This window comes from Terrapene carolina, unplaced genomic scaffold (assembly GCF_002925995.2).
Source record: "Terrapene carolina triunguis isolate 2854851 unplaced genomic scaffold, T_m_triunguis-2.0 Scaffold374, whole genome shotgun sequence".
Classification (NCBI taxonomy): Eukaryota; Metazoa; Chordata; order Testudines; family Emydidae; genus Terrapene; species Terrapene triunguis.
In genome coordinates, this window is record NW_020664725.1 from 14,368,551 (window position 1) to 14,385,460 (window position 16,910).

General features: G+C 43.6%; 1 protein-coding gene across 6 annotated transcripts in view; it reads left to right on the forward strand.

The window, feature by feature from the left end:
• Nucleotides 1-16,910, forward strand: part of NCAM1 (neural cell adhesion molecule 1) — a 231,284-nt gene that overhangs the window by 176,898 nt on the left and 37,476 nt on the right. For 3 of the 6 annotated variants that reach the window (XM_024217345.2, XM_024217347.2, XM_024217349.1), the window contains exons 14-16: nt 5,767-5,802; nt 7,947-7,988; nt 12,715-12,717. The exons of the other annotated variants lie outside the window; for them this stretch is intronic. In XM_024217345.2, the coding sequence (XP_024073113.1) occupies nt 5,767-5,802; nt 7,947-7,988; nt 12,715-12,717 (81 nt within the window). The remainder of the gene's footprint in view (nt 1-5,766; nt 5,803-7,946; nt 7,989-12,714; nt 12,718-16,910) is intronic. 6 annotated transcript variants of the gene reach the window in all.

Below are 16,910 nucleotides of genomic sequence, written 5' to 3' on the forward strand. Positions count from 1 at the left end.
GTTAGTATTGTAGCCATCTAGCAATTGGTTTGGCAGCGTGTTCTGAATTGGACAACAGCAGTGATATGCTGGGGAGATAATGACACAGGCACTCAGATCTATAATGATGAATGCCATAAAGAGAGGGGGGAAAAGGACTGAATTATGCAGCAAAAAAGGATATCAAAAGCCATGCTCACAGCCATAGCTCCAGATATGCCTGCCAAGCCACATGCACATCATCCGGTAACAATTCTATGGCTCTTACAACAGCAGAGTTAAATCACACCTGTAATATGGCATTTTTCACTGTGTTTTAAAGTATGGAGCCGTCATCTAGAATTTGGTTTTCTGGACCAAAATGTATCTTCTCTTGTTTGATGGGACAGAGCTGCAGGTGCCCTGGCATGTCAGCTGATACAGGCTGAGACGTACTCCGGCTCATGGAGTTTTCACAGCTTAATCTGGACAAATGCACCACCTACCTCTTGCAATGTGATTGTTGGAGCAGATGAAACTAGAGGAGATGGTGATGGGAGACCTGGCGTGAGGAGGAGATGTAAAATGATGCGTGGAGGTTGTTCCATGTGGGGGAATAGCATGAAAGAAGGAGCAAAGCACAGAGTGATGAGAAAGGGGGATAAGTTATGTCAGAGGCTTGGTCAAGACAGCTGTCGGGTTCTCCTGTAGGTCATTGTAGAAACACTCATGGAAATGATGATGGATGACCACAGAGACTCGCTGTGGTGCAACTTCATAGAGCATAGGTAAGGCAGGCTGGACACAGGGATCTGTCCTGTGATTATGTAGACAGGATGGCTGGAATCTGTTGTGGGGATCGAGCACCTGAAAGTGCACAAAATCTAACCAGAATAGTGATTTAACACGCTCTAACGTTAGGGTCCAACTCTGCCACCTTGATGGTGAGCAGCATGTACTCACACAGGCCACCCCACTGTGTCCATGCGACCATTCTGGGTAAGCACCAGATGCCACTTGAATCAGGTGGCAGAATCAGGCCCCTGATAAGGAATGCAGATCAGGCTGTGAAGGGCCCAGTGCCTCTAGGGAGCTGAGGAAGTTAGAGCAGACATTGGACAAGCTCGCTTAGAAGAAGAGCTCTGAGGGATTGGAGCATCATTATTGCAGTACTGTTTCCTTTTCACTCTCTTTTCCTACCTGCTCCCATCCCCTGCTCTGCCATCCCACCTTGCTCTGAATCAGGCTCAGAGTTGCCCTCCTGGTTTTCAAGACGTATCACGGCCTTGCCTCAGCCAGCTTCTCCTGCCTCTGAACAGCTCCTTCCATCTCAGCCTCCTCCCTGACACATCTCCCTTGACAGTGGCACTCCACTCACTAGCACCACCCTATCTGTCCGAAGCCCTGTCTCTGCCTCTTATACTCCTCCATCTTTCAATCTCTCTTTGCAACTTTCCTTTCGTTTCCTCCAGCTTACAAGAGAGACTGATGTTCTCTGTGAATGTGTGCGTGAAGGCGGCTCCATAAGAATACACCATATTGTATTACCTCAGGGGCGTTTGAATTGGTTTTATTTGTTCATGCAACTGATGGAAGATCAGACCAGGAAAGACCCTCTGGGATTTCACAGTCTCCCAGCAGGGTGGTTTTGGGAAGGAATTTCACACCAGCTTTGCTCTTCTAAATTATTTGGGAATATTGTGGCAAAGGGAAGCCAAGGGAATGCTGTGGGATGTATGTGATGCACTGAGGTTCCTTGGAAAACAGGGCACAGTGCTGCCTCTTCTGGTCTTGGGCTGGGGACTCAGCATTGTAGAAGGAGTAGCAGAAAGTACAATCTCATGCTTTTACTCGTGCTGCATAGGACTTTGTTCCATGAGTAGTCTTCATCAGCCTTGAACATGCTAATATAAACACATAGCATGGGGTACCTAAAATATTTAATTACACCATTTTTTGAAAACTCCACACAATTTCCCCTGGTGACAGGAAATGAGAAAAATAGAACCACACCTGAGAGATGCTAGTCACAGTGAGTAAAATTTTCAGAAATGCCTACGTGACCATTGTTGTAGCCTTGTTGATCCCGGGATATTAGAGAGACAGGGTGGGTGAGGGAATATCTTTTTGTTGAATCAACGTCTGTTGGTGAGAGAAACACCCGATGAAGAGCTGTGTAAGCTCGAAAGCTTGTGTCTCTCACCAGCAGAAGCTGTTGATCAGTGAAGGAGAGCTGCATAAGAACTTAAAAAGACTAGGACAGAATAGTCCTGACATCAGTGGAACCACTTGTGGAGTAAAGATGGTCTTCCACATGGGTAAAGATATCAGAATCTGGCCCTCAGTAGGAAGGCAGGAAGCAATGGCTACTTATCATGCAGCAGTTTTTCAAACAGAAAGTGAGTCCTGCAAAAAGAATTCTGTAAGCACCCTAGCACTTATTTTTGTAGAGCATTGTGTAACTGATTTGTATGATGATACTGACATAAGATTTTCAGGTTTGCATAGGTTTCTTAAATTTAAAGCAGATAACGAAGAATGTTTTACTCCTGACAAATACATTATATTCTGTCTCTCAATCCTGATAAATAAGTTAATTCAAGTTAAAGATCACCAGTTTCTGGACAGTTCTTACATTGCTACTCAGCGGGAAGAGGAACAGAAAATGTTCTGGTTAAGCCCAGTTCCGTTTCAATATCTGCCGTTCTGCAGATGCCCCCGGAATAGTAGCCAATGCTCTTAGTCCCAAGTGCCCCTTTTGCCATTTAGATAAGTTTGCAGAAGCAAAGATAGAATGCTTCAAATCATCAACATCATCATCTTGGTTTATTCTTTGAAAGCCACTGAAAACGTAATTGATGCGAAACTTAGAGCATATTTTTAAACTCCAGGAGCAAACATGTTTATAGAATAACAAAACATGTTTAAGTTTGTCACTATTTTGTCCTGAGGTTATGAAAATATTTTGGTGGTGACACCTCTCCAAATGTGCTGCAGTGAGTCAGCCAGCCCTAGTTAAGAAGTGAGACGGTAGCACTTTTAAACGGCTTGTGGTTTGAGGGGCAGCGTAGCAATAATGTTGATGTCCTCAACCATGTCTTAAACGGATGAGTTTAATGAATTAAAGAAGAAAACAAACCACTTTTAGCTGATTGGTGCGGCTGGGTCATATGAAGAACTTCCAGCCAAGAGCAAGCTTATGAGCCGTGCAGCTATGTGGGCCTGATGAGCAGAGAGCTATCTCAAGGAGAGGCTTTGCGCCTATAATACAACATTTTTGACAGCTTAGACCACCACTGATATTCTAAGAACTTTTTCGAGAGGAGGCACCATAATGTTACATGAATACACCCCCTAAGAAGAGCCAGTGAACAGAGAGGACAGGTGCAGATTATTACATGCAGATGCCACCCTGACTCCCTTGGCGACTAACACCATCACACTCCAGGTGGGAAATCTCATAAAACACCAGTAGCCTATGGGCATTCTTGACCAGGTTGCAAAGAGCATCAGGATTACTAAAACATACAGAGCAAAGCTGTTTACTGTAGTCAATTCCAACCTATTCAAAAAGATTGATCCCCCAATTCATGGACATCAGTGAGATTGAGGACTGTCCAAGGTGTTCAAGCCTCCAAGCTATCACTACGCCAGCCTTTTTTCATTAATCTAATGTATACTTCTTGAACTCGGAGTGAGAGCTGCAGCTCTGTATGCGATAGAGCTGAAGTCACTGGTCAGATCCCTTACGGGACAATCCGGTGAGCTATGGAATTTTCAAGGAATCAAATGTGAGCTTGGCCAGTGGACGCTATCCAAAATTCTGTTTGACACCGCTGGGCCCAGTGGGTTAGAAGCTCCCATCTTGGCGCTAATGCACTCTGTATTAACACATCACATCAGGAAAATCTGGTTCTTGTGCCTTAGAATAAAGGGGGACATGCTGGTAAATGGGACATGTTGTTAGCCAGACAGGTGTCTGCTGTGTGAACTTTGCATTAATACATTAAAGTAGTAGAGTATTAACAGGGCATGTAAGAACAAAGCTGGCCAAGGCCAAATGCCTAAAATTGAAAGTATTTGGCCACCAAATTAGGTGCATTCTGTTACAGAAAGCATCAGTGATCAGAACCTGTACTGTGATACCATTAACCAACAAGCCCCCTCCCCCCCTGCGATCCCTGAAACTATCTAAACACAGCAAACAATTTCCACTTTTTTTAAAAGGATCTGCTATCGAAATGTTGCCAGATGGAAAACAGACAATCTGCTTGATTAAGAAGATACTGATTGCAGTTTGGAGAGAGTAAGGGGAATAAAGATTGGAGAGCCAGTATTGTTAAGATTTGTCACTAAATCTTTCCTCAGTGATTGAGTTGATAACCTTTAGAATTTAATTGCTTGAATGTTACTTCTTAATTTGCTGCATCGCTGGGGAGCGAGAAAGAGAAAATCGATAGTCATGGAAAACCCCTGAAACAGAAAGCTTTTGCTTTTCTATGACTAATTATATATTATACTTACTATACATTTTGGAAATTAAAAAGAATAACTATTACTGTGTTTACATGCAGAGAAATCTGTGTGAACTGTAATCTCATGGTTTGTTGAACTAAATCCATCAGGAATAAACGTGGAAGGTCTCATATGGGTGGATTTAGCATACCATTTGAGGAGTAGAGTCTAGTCTGACATGGGGGCCACAGCATGATTTCTTTCTTTCTTTCAAGGGACTTTATGGACAGGAATGCTGGAGTTGCATTTTAGTACCAGCCAAAACTCTGTTTTCTTGCTTAGAATTTCTGTTTGAATGTCAAAGGGATGCGGTTTTGTAATGGCTGGTGTTGTGATGATTGTGTGGGGTGTTTGTTTTTTTCACTAATCACCAGAATAAAGCAGTTTCTCCCTAACCTTGAGGAACATGGGCCCCCAGATCATTGATAATGTAACAGTGCACACACACATTATGGTGCTGGAAGGATGTCTCTGGTTTGGTGTGTTGGTTGTACACCCTTGAGCACCCCGGACTCATTTTTAGCAGCATCCCTCATAACTGTTTGAAAACAAACCTGAGCTGCGTACTTGCCTCACACGTGCTGCTTCAGTTCAAGGCCCTCGGGCGTCTTGCTGCAGTGCCGGTGGGGCTCAAAGGGGAACTAAAATGCATTTGTTTATGCCTTAATTTAAAAGAACAACATTTCAATGATCCCTGACCCGTAAAAGGATGAAAGATTACAAGTAAATCCAGTTTAAGACAAAATAAAGGATGACACTAGTTTTCACTACTCTGTATCTGCAAAGACCCGAGTTCAGGATTCTGCTTACCTTATAACACTTGGTCACATCCCTAATCCTTAAACCAGTGGAAGGGGACACATGTCTCTGTCCTGCTTTGTCTCCTATCAATGGAATTGACCGTTGCCGGCGTTTACAGGGGCCACATTCTGCTCTCACTTCCATGAGGCCTGATGCATTGGCCATTATCTCCATTGCAATCCATGGCCATTGGTTTGGGCTCATGGCATACAGCTGGAGCAACTTAGTCAGGTAAGTGGTGTTCAGTGGAGATGCACTGGGGAGAAATTAGTTTACGTTAGAAGAACACAGGCCTTGCAAGATACAGAGCCTGTCTGTTTCCCTGTAACAGAAGGCAGCTTTGTCTTTCATTCTCCTCTCCGTATGCACAGGCTTGTCAAAAAGTCCTTATCCCAAAGGGATCCTGCCATTTCACTCTTTCCTGTTTTCCTTCCTTTGGCTGCATTTAACAAGAATTTCTTCCCCCTTTCACATTCCTTTCTCTTTCTTTAGCATCTACTGTTGCCCCGCCCGCCCATTTCACAGACAGTGAGTATGACGGGAGCCTTGGCTTTGCTCTGCTGTGCTCTGCATGTGTCTCATCACCAGCTGTGGTGCAATCTGCCTAACATCGTTTCTTTTACATGGGCGAAGACTAAACCCTCTCAGTAAAGAGACTGCGGATAGCACAAGCTGAATTCCTAAGCAGTAGACAGGAAGGCAAATGGGTACTAAACGTTCCAGCCAGATGGAGGAAGAGAAGTCAATAGAAAGATGTAGAGTGAAGTCATTGGGAGTTTTGCCATGGACTTCAGTGGGACCTTTCGCCCCTAGCATTTTGCATTCCATTCCCATTTTGTGGGGGTAGCCTGCTGGTGTGGTCAAAGGGTAGTTTCCTGAGCTCATTTTGGCAAAATAGATAGCGAGAGAGGTTAGCTTCTTAGCCAAAAAAGGGAAATACTGAAATGATCAACAGATAATGGCTTGTCTCTCCCTAAGTCTACTGCTAAGTTGCCTCCTTGGGCTGCGGAAGGAAATAATTTCTTTCTATCCTGTTTGATCCTCTTAAATCTGCATCATCAGATTTAGGCTGCAACTCACACAGGGGTCTCTCCCATCTCATTCATGGCTCAGGTCAGCAAGACTGATGCCAGCATGAGAAAGGAGGAGGAATTAAATTCAGGCTTAGCTGCCTACACACCAGCCTGCAGCACTAGCTCTGGTGCCCCATGGGGAAGACTATCAGCTCCTCTATTTTTTTTTAAAAAATAAGGATGTTACTTGGTGTTATAAAAAAAAAAAATCCCTCCCAACTGTGGGTCATGCTGTGGCCCCTCTGGCATTTGGAAACGGAGACTTGTTTTGCTCTGGCTCCACTGTTCCTACCAATCCATGCAGGAGTGATGCTGGCATTTGCGCTCGTGCGGTCTGCCTTTCCTCTCTGGTGTGGAGTGATGAGGGCTGTCATAACATTTGTAAGGGGCTTTGAATCTGTCACTCCTCAAAGATGCGATACTTTATTGCTTCCTCTAAGGCCGTTCTTTTTTTTTTTTTTTTTCTGGAGCGTGAAAGTGAACTCTGCCTGTGGGACCTCACCTCTTTCGATTCTGCCTCAGGTTGTGGCCATTGTTTGGAAGAAAGAAAGGGGAAGGGTACGAACACGCAGCACAGAGGAGTTTAAAGGCGCCTGGAGGTTGTAACACAAACAGCAGAAGGCAGGCCATGGTCCGTTAGAGCTGAGCTGGTCCATGTAGCTCTGCCTTGTGGCCCACTGCTGCTTGCCATATGTGTGGCAATACTTAGGTACAGTAGGGAGGTAAAATTGGAGGTTTACCTGCTGCTGCTTTGCCACTGTCACAGTGCAAAAGTGGAGTTTCAAGCCCTGAAAGTCAGCCTGAGGTCATTGTGATGCTCCTGAACTCACTAGCACAGGCATTGTTGAGACCAGGAGCTCAGCGGGAGTCCATAAGGGACCGGGCCGAGAACACCCAGTCACACTGGATGGGACAACAAATATAGAAGGGATAGAAAGTCTTTTCTTTGGGGCAAGTGGAGGTGAGGAAGAACCATCTCGGAGGAGCAGGCTATCTCCTAATTGTCCACTGCGGGGTCTTTTTGCACCTTCCTCTGAAGCAGCAGATATTGGCCAATGTCAGAGACGGCATCCTGCATCGGCAATTCCGATGTTGGTTTAGCCAGAGCCGAGTTTAGGGTGAACATGGGCCGGGTATCCGAGAATCCCAGAGGATTATTGTTTTAGGTAGAAACCATGTGAAATGGCAGCAGCTTGGTCTGGCTCCTCTGAGATTTGGTTCAGGCTCAGAACTCTGGGGATACAAGCATCCCTGGAAATAAAGCCGTTGCGAAGGTCTGCGGGAGCCCCTGCCATCGCTGAGAAACACACAGCTGCAGTCACCGCTTCTGAAAACAGGGAAGAGCCCCTTGTTTGTCTGTGGAATTCAGATGGTGCAGGGGGAGTGGGGGTGGGGAATCCTAGCACGATGCAACTTGCATAGAAACCTTTATCTAATATTTATAAATGTGGGGCATGGATCGTGTGCACCCCTGACTGTCTCCTCCTCATTAGGCTTCATTTCTCCTTATCTCCCTCTTCTTCCCCACCCCCTCTAATTTTTATTTTCATGCTAGGCTTCACCTTTACATGTCTTGTCCTATCCTTCGTGTTTCCATAGCAACCCTGCCTCCTACCAGATCCGAAAGCACAGAGCAGATGAGTGAGTAGACGGGAACTGCTCCCCCTTGGTCCTGAGTGTTGGTTGTTACAGTGTAGATCTTCCGTCATCAGCAATCAAAACACATGCCTTGTTATTTTGGTGTCTTTTAAGGCTTAAGCAACAATCTGGTATTAATGGATGTGTGAGCATGCGGGTGATAAGGCCCCAGCATGTTTCCCCCTCGCCCCCCCGCCTCCACTCCCCCATCCCAAGCATTTGTTGGAAATTGCAAACACAGAGTTTACTAGAAACACAGGGATTTTTAAGTATCAGGGGGTAGCCGTGTTAGTCTGTATCTACAAAAACAACAAGGAGTCTGGTGGCACCTTAAAGACTAACAGATTTATTTGGGCATAAGATGCATCTGAAGAAGTGAGGTTTTTACCCACTTTAAGGTGCCACCAGACTCCTTGTTTTTACAGGGATTTTTAGTTTTTAAAAATCAAACTGTGTAAACTGACATTTAATGAACACTTCCACTCACTCCCCAAAGGATCATTTTCCGTCAAGCATTTTTTGGAGAGGGTTTGAGGGGAATCCAGTCAAAACTGAAGTGGTGGTGGTGGTGGTGATGAAGATGAGAATGAAGAGGAAGATTCAGGAAGCTGCGTACCGTCACGCCCCTTGGTGGTTTTCCCTGCACAGAAGTCATTGGCTAGACCCAGAACAGCACAAGGCCCAAAGACCAGGAGACACTGTCAGCAGGGGAAGGACTGTTTGCAAATAGAACAACAGGGAGGCAGCTCATGGAATGATTTTTCTCACCATCTATCCTGCATTGGAATGGTGAAGGAAGCGCAGGGAGGTAGGAGCACTTCCTCAGCAGGAGGGCTGAGATTCTCCCGATGGATCAGTCTGGATACTTGCATGACCCTCATCACCCTGGTATCCAAGCACCTCCAAATCATTCATGGATTTGATCCTACAAGAGGGGAATACTGTCCCCATTTTACACATAGGGGAATTGAGGCACAAGCTTGAATAAACCCCTGCCAGAAGATGTGTGTGTAGCTGAGCTGGAAATCAAGCCCAGGTTTCCTGAATTCTAGTTCAGTGCCCTGTCCACTAGACTGCTCTTCCTCATGGGCCTAGATACTACAATGACAAACCTCAGCAGAATAACAAAAAGAGCTAAAAAGCACAACGGCATTAGTTGATTTGTAGACAGAAAACAAACAGTTTTACTGCACAGTGTCCGGCAGAAGGGTAAGCAACACACAGGCCACTTCACTGAACAGGGCTGTCCGATGCATTTTGCACAACCTGTGTCTTCGGGAGCTTTGTAGCATTTCACATTCCATACCAATCCAGGCAAATATTTGCAATACAATCCTGGGAGATGGACAAGGTGATTGAGCAAAACATAGCTATATACTCTGCAAACACTGAATTCTCAGGCAGATGTGTGCTAGCTTGCTTTGGTTTTCAGTAACACTGTGTGTGTGTGTGTGTTCGCCTGAGATGAAGCCATGTTTATTTGCAGTGGGTTGGAAGCCATGAAGCAGATATACTAAAAGCATGAAACACATGTCTTTTTTAGGGGAGGTTGGGAGGATGTTCAGTCCAAAGCTGCGAGAAGAGAAAAAAACATGCAGTGTTATCACCAGCCCTGTCTTTGGTCTTGCATCTAGCATGAAATCGCCTTTTATCTGCCAGTGAACACAGTTAACAGTTTCTTCCTCTCAGTATCTTTCTCGTGTGTGTAATGTGCAGAATTCTAATTCCTAATGCTTTTAAAGTGGGAGCTGCTCCATTTTGCAGAAGAGTATTTTTTATTCCGCTCACACCGTTTCCCTGGTTTTTCTTTTTTTGGAGGGGCAATAAGTAGTGCTACTAATGCAGTTTTTTTTTTCTTGCAAGAAGCAAGGGTTGATTGCAGCCCTTTCCCTAATTTCTGGACTCAGATGCAGTTAGGAGATAGAATTTCCTGTCAGAAATGCAAAATCTTTTAGTGTTGCTTAATAGGAACATGGCTTGTTTCACATGAAAGATACAAAATGTTAGTTTGTGTCAAACATTTTTCATCCCCAAAAATTAAAAATATATAGATAAAGCCTCTGTTTTTTACCGTGAATGGGAGTTCAACTTTTTAGATATTTGCAGAATCCTGCCTCTTACTGCCTCGTTGTCATTAGTTTATTCAGTACATTTATGTAAATAGCAGAGGTGTTCACTTCCGTGCTAAGCTGTTTTACAGCATGTTAATGCGCTGTATTCAAAGACCAAAAAAAACCCCACCTTGGCAACAGCTAGCTATTCCAGAGGCTTGGCATCATTTTATTACTGTTAATGCTGGTACAGCAGCTCAAGTATTGCCCTAATGTTTTTTCAAACAGAGACTGGGTGAAATTAAAGGCCAACCAATTATGAGAATAGCTACTTAACACTTCTAGTCCTAAAGGCAGAACAGAAAACGAAGAGGGGGCCTTATCCAAAGCCCCCCGAAGTCCCTTTGCTGTTGACTACAATGGACTTCGGATGAGGCCAAATGTTTTGGAGTTTGTTTTTTGCAGGATATGTAGCATATGGGAGCAGATTTTCAAAATCACCTAAGGGATTTAGGAGCATGTCTCCACTGACTTACAATGAGACTTGGACTTTAATTCCTTTGGGCATATTGAAAATCTGCCCAGTAGCGTTTCATCACAATCACCTGCAATCCATAGGAATAATGGGGTGAGATCAATGGGAATCTGGAACTTCCCTACAACTGTGGAATTCCCTTCTAGAAGAACTGAGAATGACTGCTAAGCTTGCCACCTTCAGGCTGCAATGCAAGACCCAGGAATGTGCCATAATAACACACATACATGAGATAATGAGGGCTGAAGACCCCATGATTGAAAATACTTTCCCCTTTGGGTGGTCAGTCTGCTTTGCTCCATTCTGTGTGATGCAGACATGGCCATAGCAACCCATGTATCCATGACTTCCAGATTCTCACTACATACTCTACCTGGAAATGAAAGATCAGACTCCAAAAGAATTCCATCTGGTGCAGAACACACAGCCGTGGCTGGAGCAACCATCCAGTGCTCTGATCACCTGGTTGGCTGCCCACCAAGTACATGATAAAGGTCAAGGTTCTAGTCTTGGGGTAAAATTTTCCGAAACGCCTAAGTGACGTGGGATCCTAAGTCCCCTTGGCTTTCAATAAGAATTAGCTTCCTAAGACTTCCAGGCACTTTTTAAAATTTTATCCTCGAATATAGTTCTCACTAGGTAGGTTGTGGTCTGATCTCTAAGGCTGCTTCTCCTGTCCATGACCAAAACCATCCACAATAATTGTAGTGCAAAAGAATAATAAGGTGAGACGATAGGGAATTCGGAAACAGACCCTCCTCAGCAGCTGTCCTACAGCCATAGAACTCCCTCCCAGAAGAACCAGCAGTGACCTTCATGAAATGCAGGACCGGTGAATTTGTCACAATTAATACAAATTTGTAAGCAAAACCTCTGCTTTCAGAAGGCAGGAAGAGGAGTGTATTTGTAGTCTGCCCACTTGGATTTCTGTAATTGTGAGCATGGCATAATTACATAGAATTTTTATAATCTTTTTCTATGTTTTCTAACCATTGCTTCTTGCCCAAGTGGTAACATGTCCTATCTTGCCAGGTAATAGCATCAAGAAAATTAATGGCTTGATTCTCAGTTATACTAAGGCTACAGTGCAGAGTGTAGAGTAGCTTTCATGTGATTGGGAATCATTGCCCAAAGTATAATCAAAGACAGGTAAACACTTTAGTGCAGACAATAAAGTTTAAAGGGGACAGTAATTTGGGCAGAGGAGAACCAAGAATAGGTGCAGTGGCCTCCAGTCCTCCTGTCCTGCATTCCCTCCCTTCACAATCTGTTCACGTTCCCTTCTCTATTTAGCAATGTCCATGTCTTCCTTGTGCCATACCTGTCATTAACTTTCAGTGCCAATCAATTCTGCCCTCGCCTCACTCATGAACTGCCCCCATGTCACATTATCACTGGGATTTTTTCGATATGATTTGTTTGATCTATTTCTGAGACTTTAGGCTGGTTTAGTTAGATACAGCTTATGTACTTTCAGAGCTGATTGCTGGACTTAGCAAGTCGTGGTTGCATTTTAGTGATTAGCAACTTCAGCCTCAGTAATAAATGAATGGATTTTTTTCTCTTATTATTAAGAAAGATTTTTCTTCCTACAGAAATTGAGGCTCAATTGATACGAGATGCTAAGGTCCATCCTTGCTAGACCATTGGCGATGACTGTTTCTCTGTCTCCTCTTGTGCCTGGGTTGTTACTGAATAACATGTCTTTCCTTTTTCTTTTCAACAGTCTTGTGGATTCCTTCTGCTGTCCAAGTTCGGGGACAACGGTCCTTCACTTCAATAATGTTTATTCGCTCCCTGACTTGGTATTAATAAGCAGTGATGCAGCTGTGCCTAACACTTACTGGTGTCATAACTCAGTGCTTTCTCTGGTTTAATATTCTTATATTTCCAGGCAATTTTACTGTCTCCCCAATGTTTCTTATATATACTGGCTAATTTTAATTTTGTTTATATTTTATTTAGTCTGTAATTCTGTTGTTGATTTTTTCCCTTGCCCATTGTTTACATCAGTTTTTTAATTTTTTGTATTTTCCATGTGACCTCCTCCACTTTCCTTTCAACCAATCATGTGCGTGCGTATCATGTGACTTTGTCATGTGGCTTGCATGGTGCTGATGATGTCGTCCACGCTGGTGAACAGAAGGTAAAAAACTTTGTTCTGATTGGTTGACTAGATCTCGGGGGAATTAAACCCCCCTCCCCCAGCAATTAGGGACCTCTAAATTCCATTGCTCAAAATTTCTTCTGTAAACTTTTTGGAGAGATTGCTCACCACCTGTTATCTGCATGTGAAGAACTAAAAGCCAACCATCTGCCCTGAGCTAGAAAGATAGCTTTCTATGCAGAAAACCTATGGCTTAATCTTTTGATTCATTCAGTGTGAGAACACAACAGAATCAGCTTCTCTGGGAACACAGTAACCTTTGGAACCACACTTTGGGTGTGAAATCCTAGCCCTATTGAAGTCAGTGGCAAAACTCGGATTGTTTTCAGTGGGGACGGGATTTTGTCCTCTAAGTTTTACTTAACACTTGTATGAAAATATGGGCCAGATCCTCAGCTAGTGTACAGCAACATATTTCATATGGCTGTTACAACATTTTGTTGACCTTTTCTTTGCAAATACAATTCTGATAATGATTTTCTTTAGATGGCACTCATTTTTTTTAGACTATGAAAAGGCAGAAAATAAAAAAGCCGATGAAAACCCCCCAAAAGCTAATTTATAAACATAAACATTTATAAACATAAAACAAAACTTTCTCTTATCATGAGAAAAGCATAAATGTGGCAAGAATGGAAACTGTTTTTAAAAACCTATTTATGTATATTAATACACACACACACACTACATAATCAGTGCCCAAGCTTTAAATTTTTTACATCGGAAGTAATGCCATTGAAGCTATATTTTGCTGGTCATCACCTGCCAAAGTACTGTATCCTTCCTACATATTATCTGTCCCAGTCAGGAAAGGGAATTAATCCGGATCAGAAGTCATTTAACAATTACAGCAACTGGTGGTCTCCAGGAAATCAGGAAGCAAACGATTGATCCTTGCAGTTAAGGAGATAAAATTACTTCTAATTAAAGCTCATGGCAGCCAGAAAATAAATAATTTAATATTGTGATTGTTGCAACCTCACTTAACACTCCATGCACACTATAAAGAGAGGGGGAAACCCCTGCTTTTCTGCTTCCCTGGGTAAGGCAAACAAATTGTTTGGAAACTCACAAAGCAATTGGCTTTTTACCCATTAACTCTAAATCACCTTATTGTTTTGGAACATTGTCAGGAAAGCATTTGGGCTGGGGTTTTACTAGGAAACAAAACTAACACCAATAACCTTACCACATGCATGGAAGCAGTCCCTTCCTTTCCCCCAGTGCCCCAAGCCCCTCATCCTGCTCTGAAAACTGATTGGGCGACATCCATGAGGAATGAAGACCTGGCTGTCTCGTTTTGCATGTCCTTTTGTTCTTGTTTTGTTTTTCGTTTGCTTCTCTTGTGTGCGTTATGAAGCCTTCTTCCTATTCTCTTTCTCTCAACCCTAGTGTATTTACCACTTCTGATGCCTTTGATTGTGTAGATGTGGCTGCTCTGTGTTTCAAATTGTGGCAGCCTTTGTCACAATTTAGTCCCATTTACCTGGTGGCGCAGGGGTAAGGAAGTGAGCTGCTCCTTTGATCACATTTTGCAAAAAAATGAAAGCGATAACCAGACTATAATTGTGTGTGCTGAGAAATAAAGATGCTGGATCTCGCATTAGTGCCAGATGGCCAAGTATTTTGACTGCGGATACTGGGTGTCTCAATTTTCAGGTGCCCAATTAGAGCTGTTTTAAAGGGCCTGGCTCTTCAGAGGGCCGGTATTCAGCACTTTCTGAAAATCAGACCCATTTTAGCCATTTAAGATAGAGCGCTGGGCTGGGACTCAGGAGATCTGTGTTCTGTTCCTACTCTGCCAGTGGCCAGCTGTATGACCTTGGGTAAGTCATGTCACCGCCATGTGCCTCAGTTTCCCCATCCCAATAAAAAGGGGGAAATTATAATTACCTCCCTTTTTAAAGCGCTTAGAAATCTACTGATGAAAAATGCTATATAAGAGGTAGGGATTATTTACAATGTCCCAAAGTCACTGGCCTTTTCTGAAAATCCTGACCACGTGGCTCCAGCGTGAGATCAAGGGAAGTATTTGATTTAAAAAAAACAAAAAAAAAAGGCAGCCTATTTAACATAGATACTAGGAAGCATTTTTGCAGTTTGTGGGATTCACTGCAGCAGGATATTACTGACACTAATGATTTAGGAAGTATCAAAAAAGAATTCAAGAACGACATAACTAGAAATGATCTGCCCTACACTAGCTGCATATAAAAGCTAAGACCGAACCTTTATGCTTCATAATGGTGCAAATGATCAGCATCTTGGGACAGTCAAAAATGTCCCCTTCTCACATGTACAGCCCTGTTGAGTTCGCCAGATGCATTATGAAACATTAGGTGTGGGCCACTGTGGAAGTGGTAAACCAGTGTGGCTACAGCAATGCCCTGTTTTGAGATGCTGGTGCCTGGAGTAAGAAAGGCAGCTGATTCACTTTAGATGTGAATGCTTTTTTGCCATTCTTAGCAGAGCCAAGCATTGTTTTTTCTCCTTCCCAAAGTTACGGATCTGGACGCTGGAAGAAGTAGTGCAGTGGGGCTTACAGGGATGCCCTAGATGCCCAGACTATGAAGTAGTTTACTCTTAACCTGTCGTGTCGTGCAGTGGCAGGATGAAATGCTGGGAAGAGCCTTGCTGGTCACAGTGTATTAGGTGACTTGCAAACTGCTAGGCTCACCCAGAGCTACTCAAGCTCTTCTCACATTCAACTCAGGAGAGAGCGATCAGCTGGAAATAGGACAAGCCCTGAGAAAGAGAACAAGCATCGCATCACACCCCGTCTGCAGCTATTAATTCGTCCTCGCAGTTAAAGCATTTCGGGGCTTACTTCTAGTTCCACTTCCTGGAGCAGACACCTGGGGGGCAAATGCAGACCTGGGATAAGCCTGCCTCCAGTGATCGGCAGAGTAGCTGAAACTGCTTTTAGACCCATATGTTTTACATATCTGGGTGAAATCCACCCCTTTTTTATGGGGAATTAAGCACATGGGTCTTGGAAATTACCCACTGTAACGTGTGCAACCCCGATTTGCATGGCTAGTACTCTAGCCTCTGGGCTGAAATAAAGGCTGCTGTCCCCTTGTGTGTCCTCTGGAGCTATTGAATCTATATGGACACAAAGGTCTCGACTCGTGGTTTATCTCCAGAGCTAGCACAGAACCCCTTCCCATCCTGCAGCACTACCCCACTGCCCCTACAGAATCTCCCCAAAGGGCTTGTCATTCCCTCTGCGTTGGAATGAATTTCCTCCCTGGGCAGATTGTGTTTGTAAATTGATTATACAGAGCAAGTCTAACAGGCTCAATACTTTATTTAAATGACTCCCTTGAGGAATTTCCTTAAACTGCCCCCATAGAGTTGTTGTAAGGGGGGTTTCCAATAAGAAGCCCAAAATGCACAAGCGTGAGCAAGTTTCTGAAGTATCCATAGGAGCCACAATGTAAATGGGAACCTGACTGGCATGTGTATAAACACCCCTCTAATACACCCTTGCTTGCCAGCCCTCTTCATGTGGATGAGATGCATGTTCTGAGCATGAGTTCTTTCTAATCTTATAATGACCTTTTCTCTTCAGCTACTGACACTCTGACTCATAATAGGATTGCTGGTTCTGCCGGACTAAAGTTTTTACACTAAACTTCTTCCTTCTTTGGTTGAGACATTGTACTAACACACTTTTATTTTACAGCCCCTGTGTATGGATTACACCTGCCTGTTTGAGACAAATATGTAAATATATATATGGATAGAGATTTGAATATTTTTCACCTGGGTTTGCGCTATTATGATTTTTTTGGTTTCAGACATGATGTTGATAGTCATTGGTCATAGACTGTAAGTACTTACATGGGGAGAACATTTCTGGTAGTAGACGGCTCTTTAGCCTAGCAGAACGAGCCCTGGCAAGATGCAGTGGCTGGAAGTTGAAACTAGACACATTCAAATTGGAAATCCTTTTAATAGGAGGGTAGTTAACCATTGGAACAGCTTCCTAATGGATATGGTGGATTCTCCATCACTTGAAATCTTTAAATCAAGATGACATCTTTCTAAGGGCTGGTCCACACTAAGCCCCCAGTTCGAACTAAGATACGCAACTTCAGCTACGTGAATAATGTAGCTGAAGTCGAAGTATCTTAGTTCGAACTTAAAGGTACTTACCCTGGGTCCTC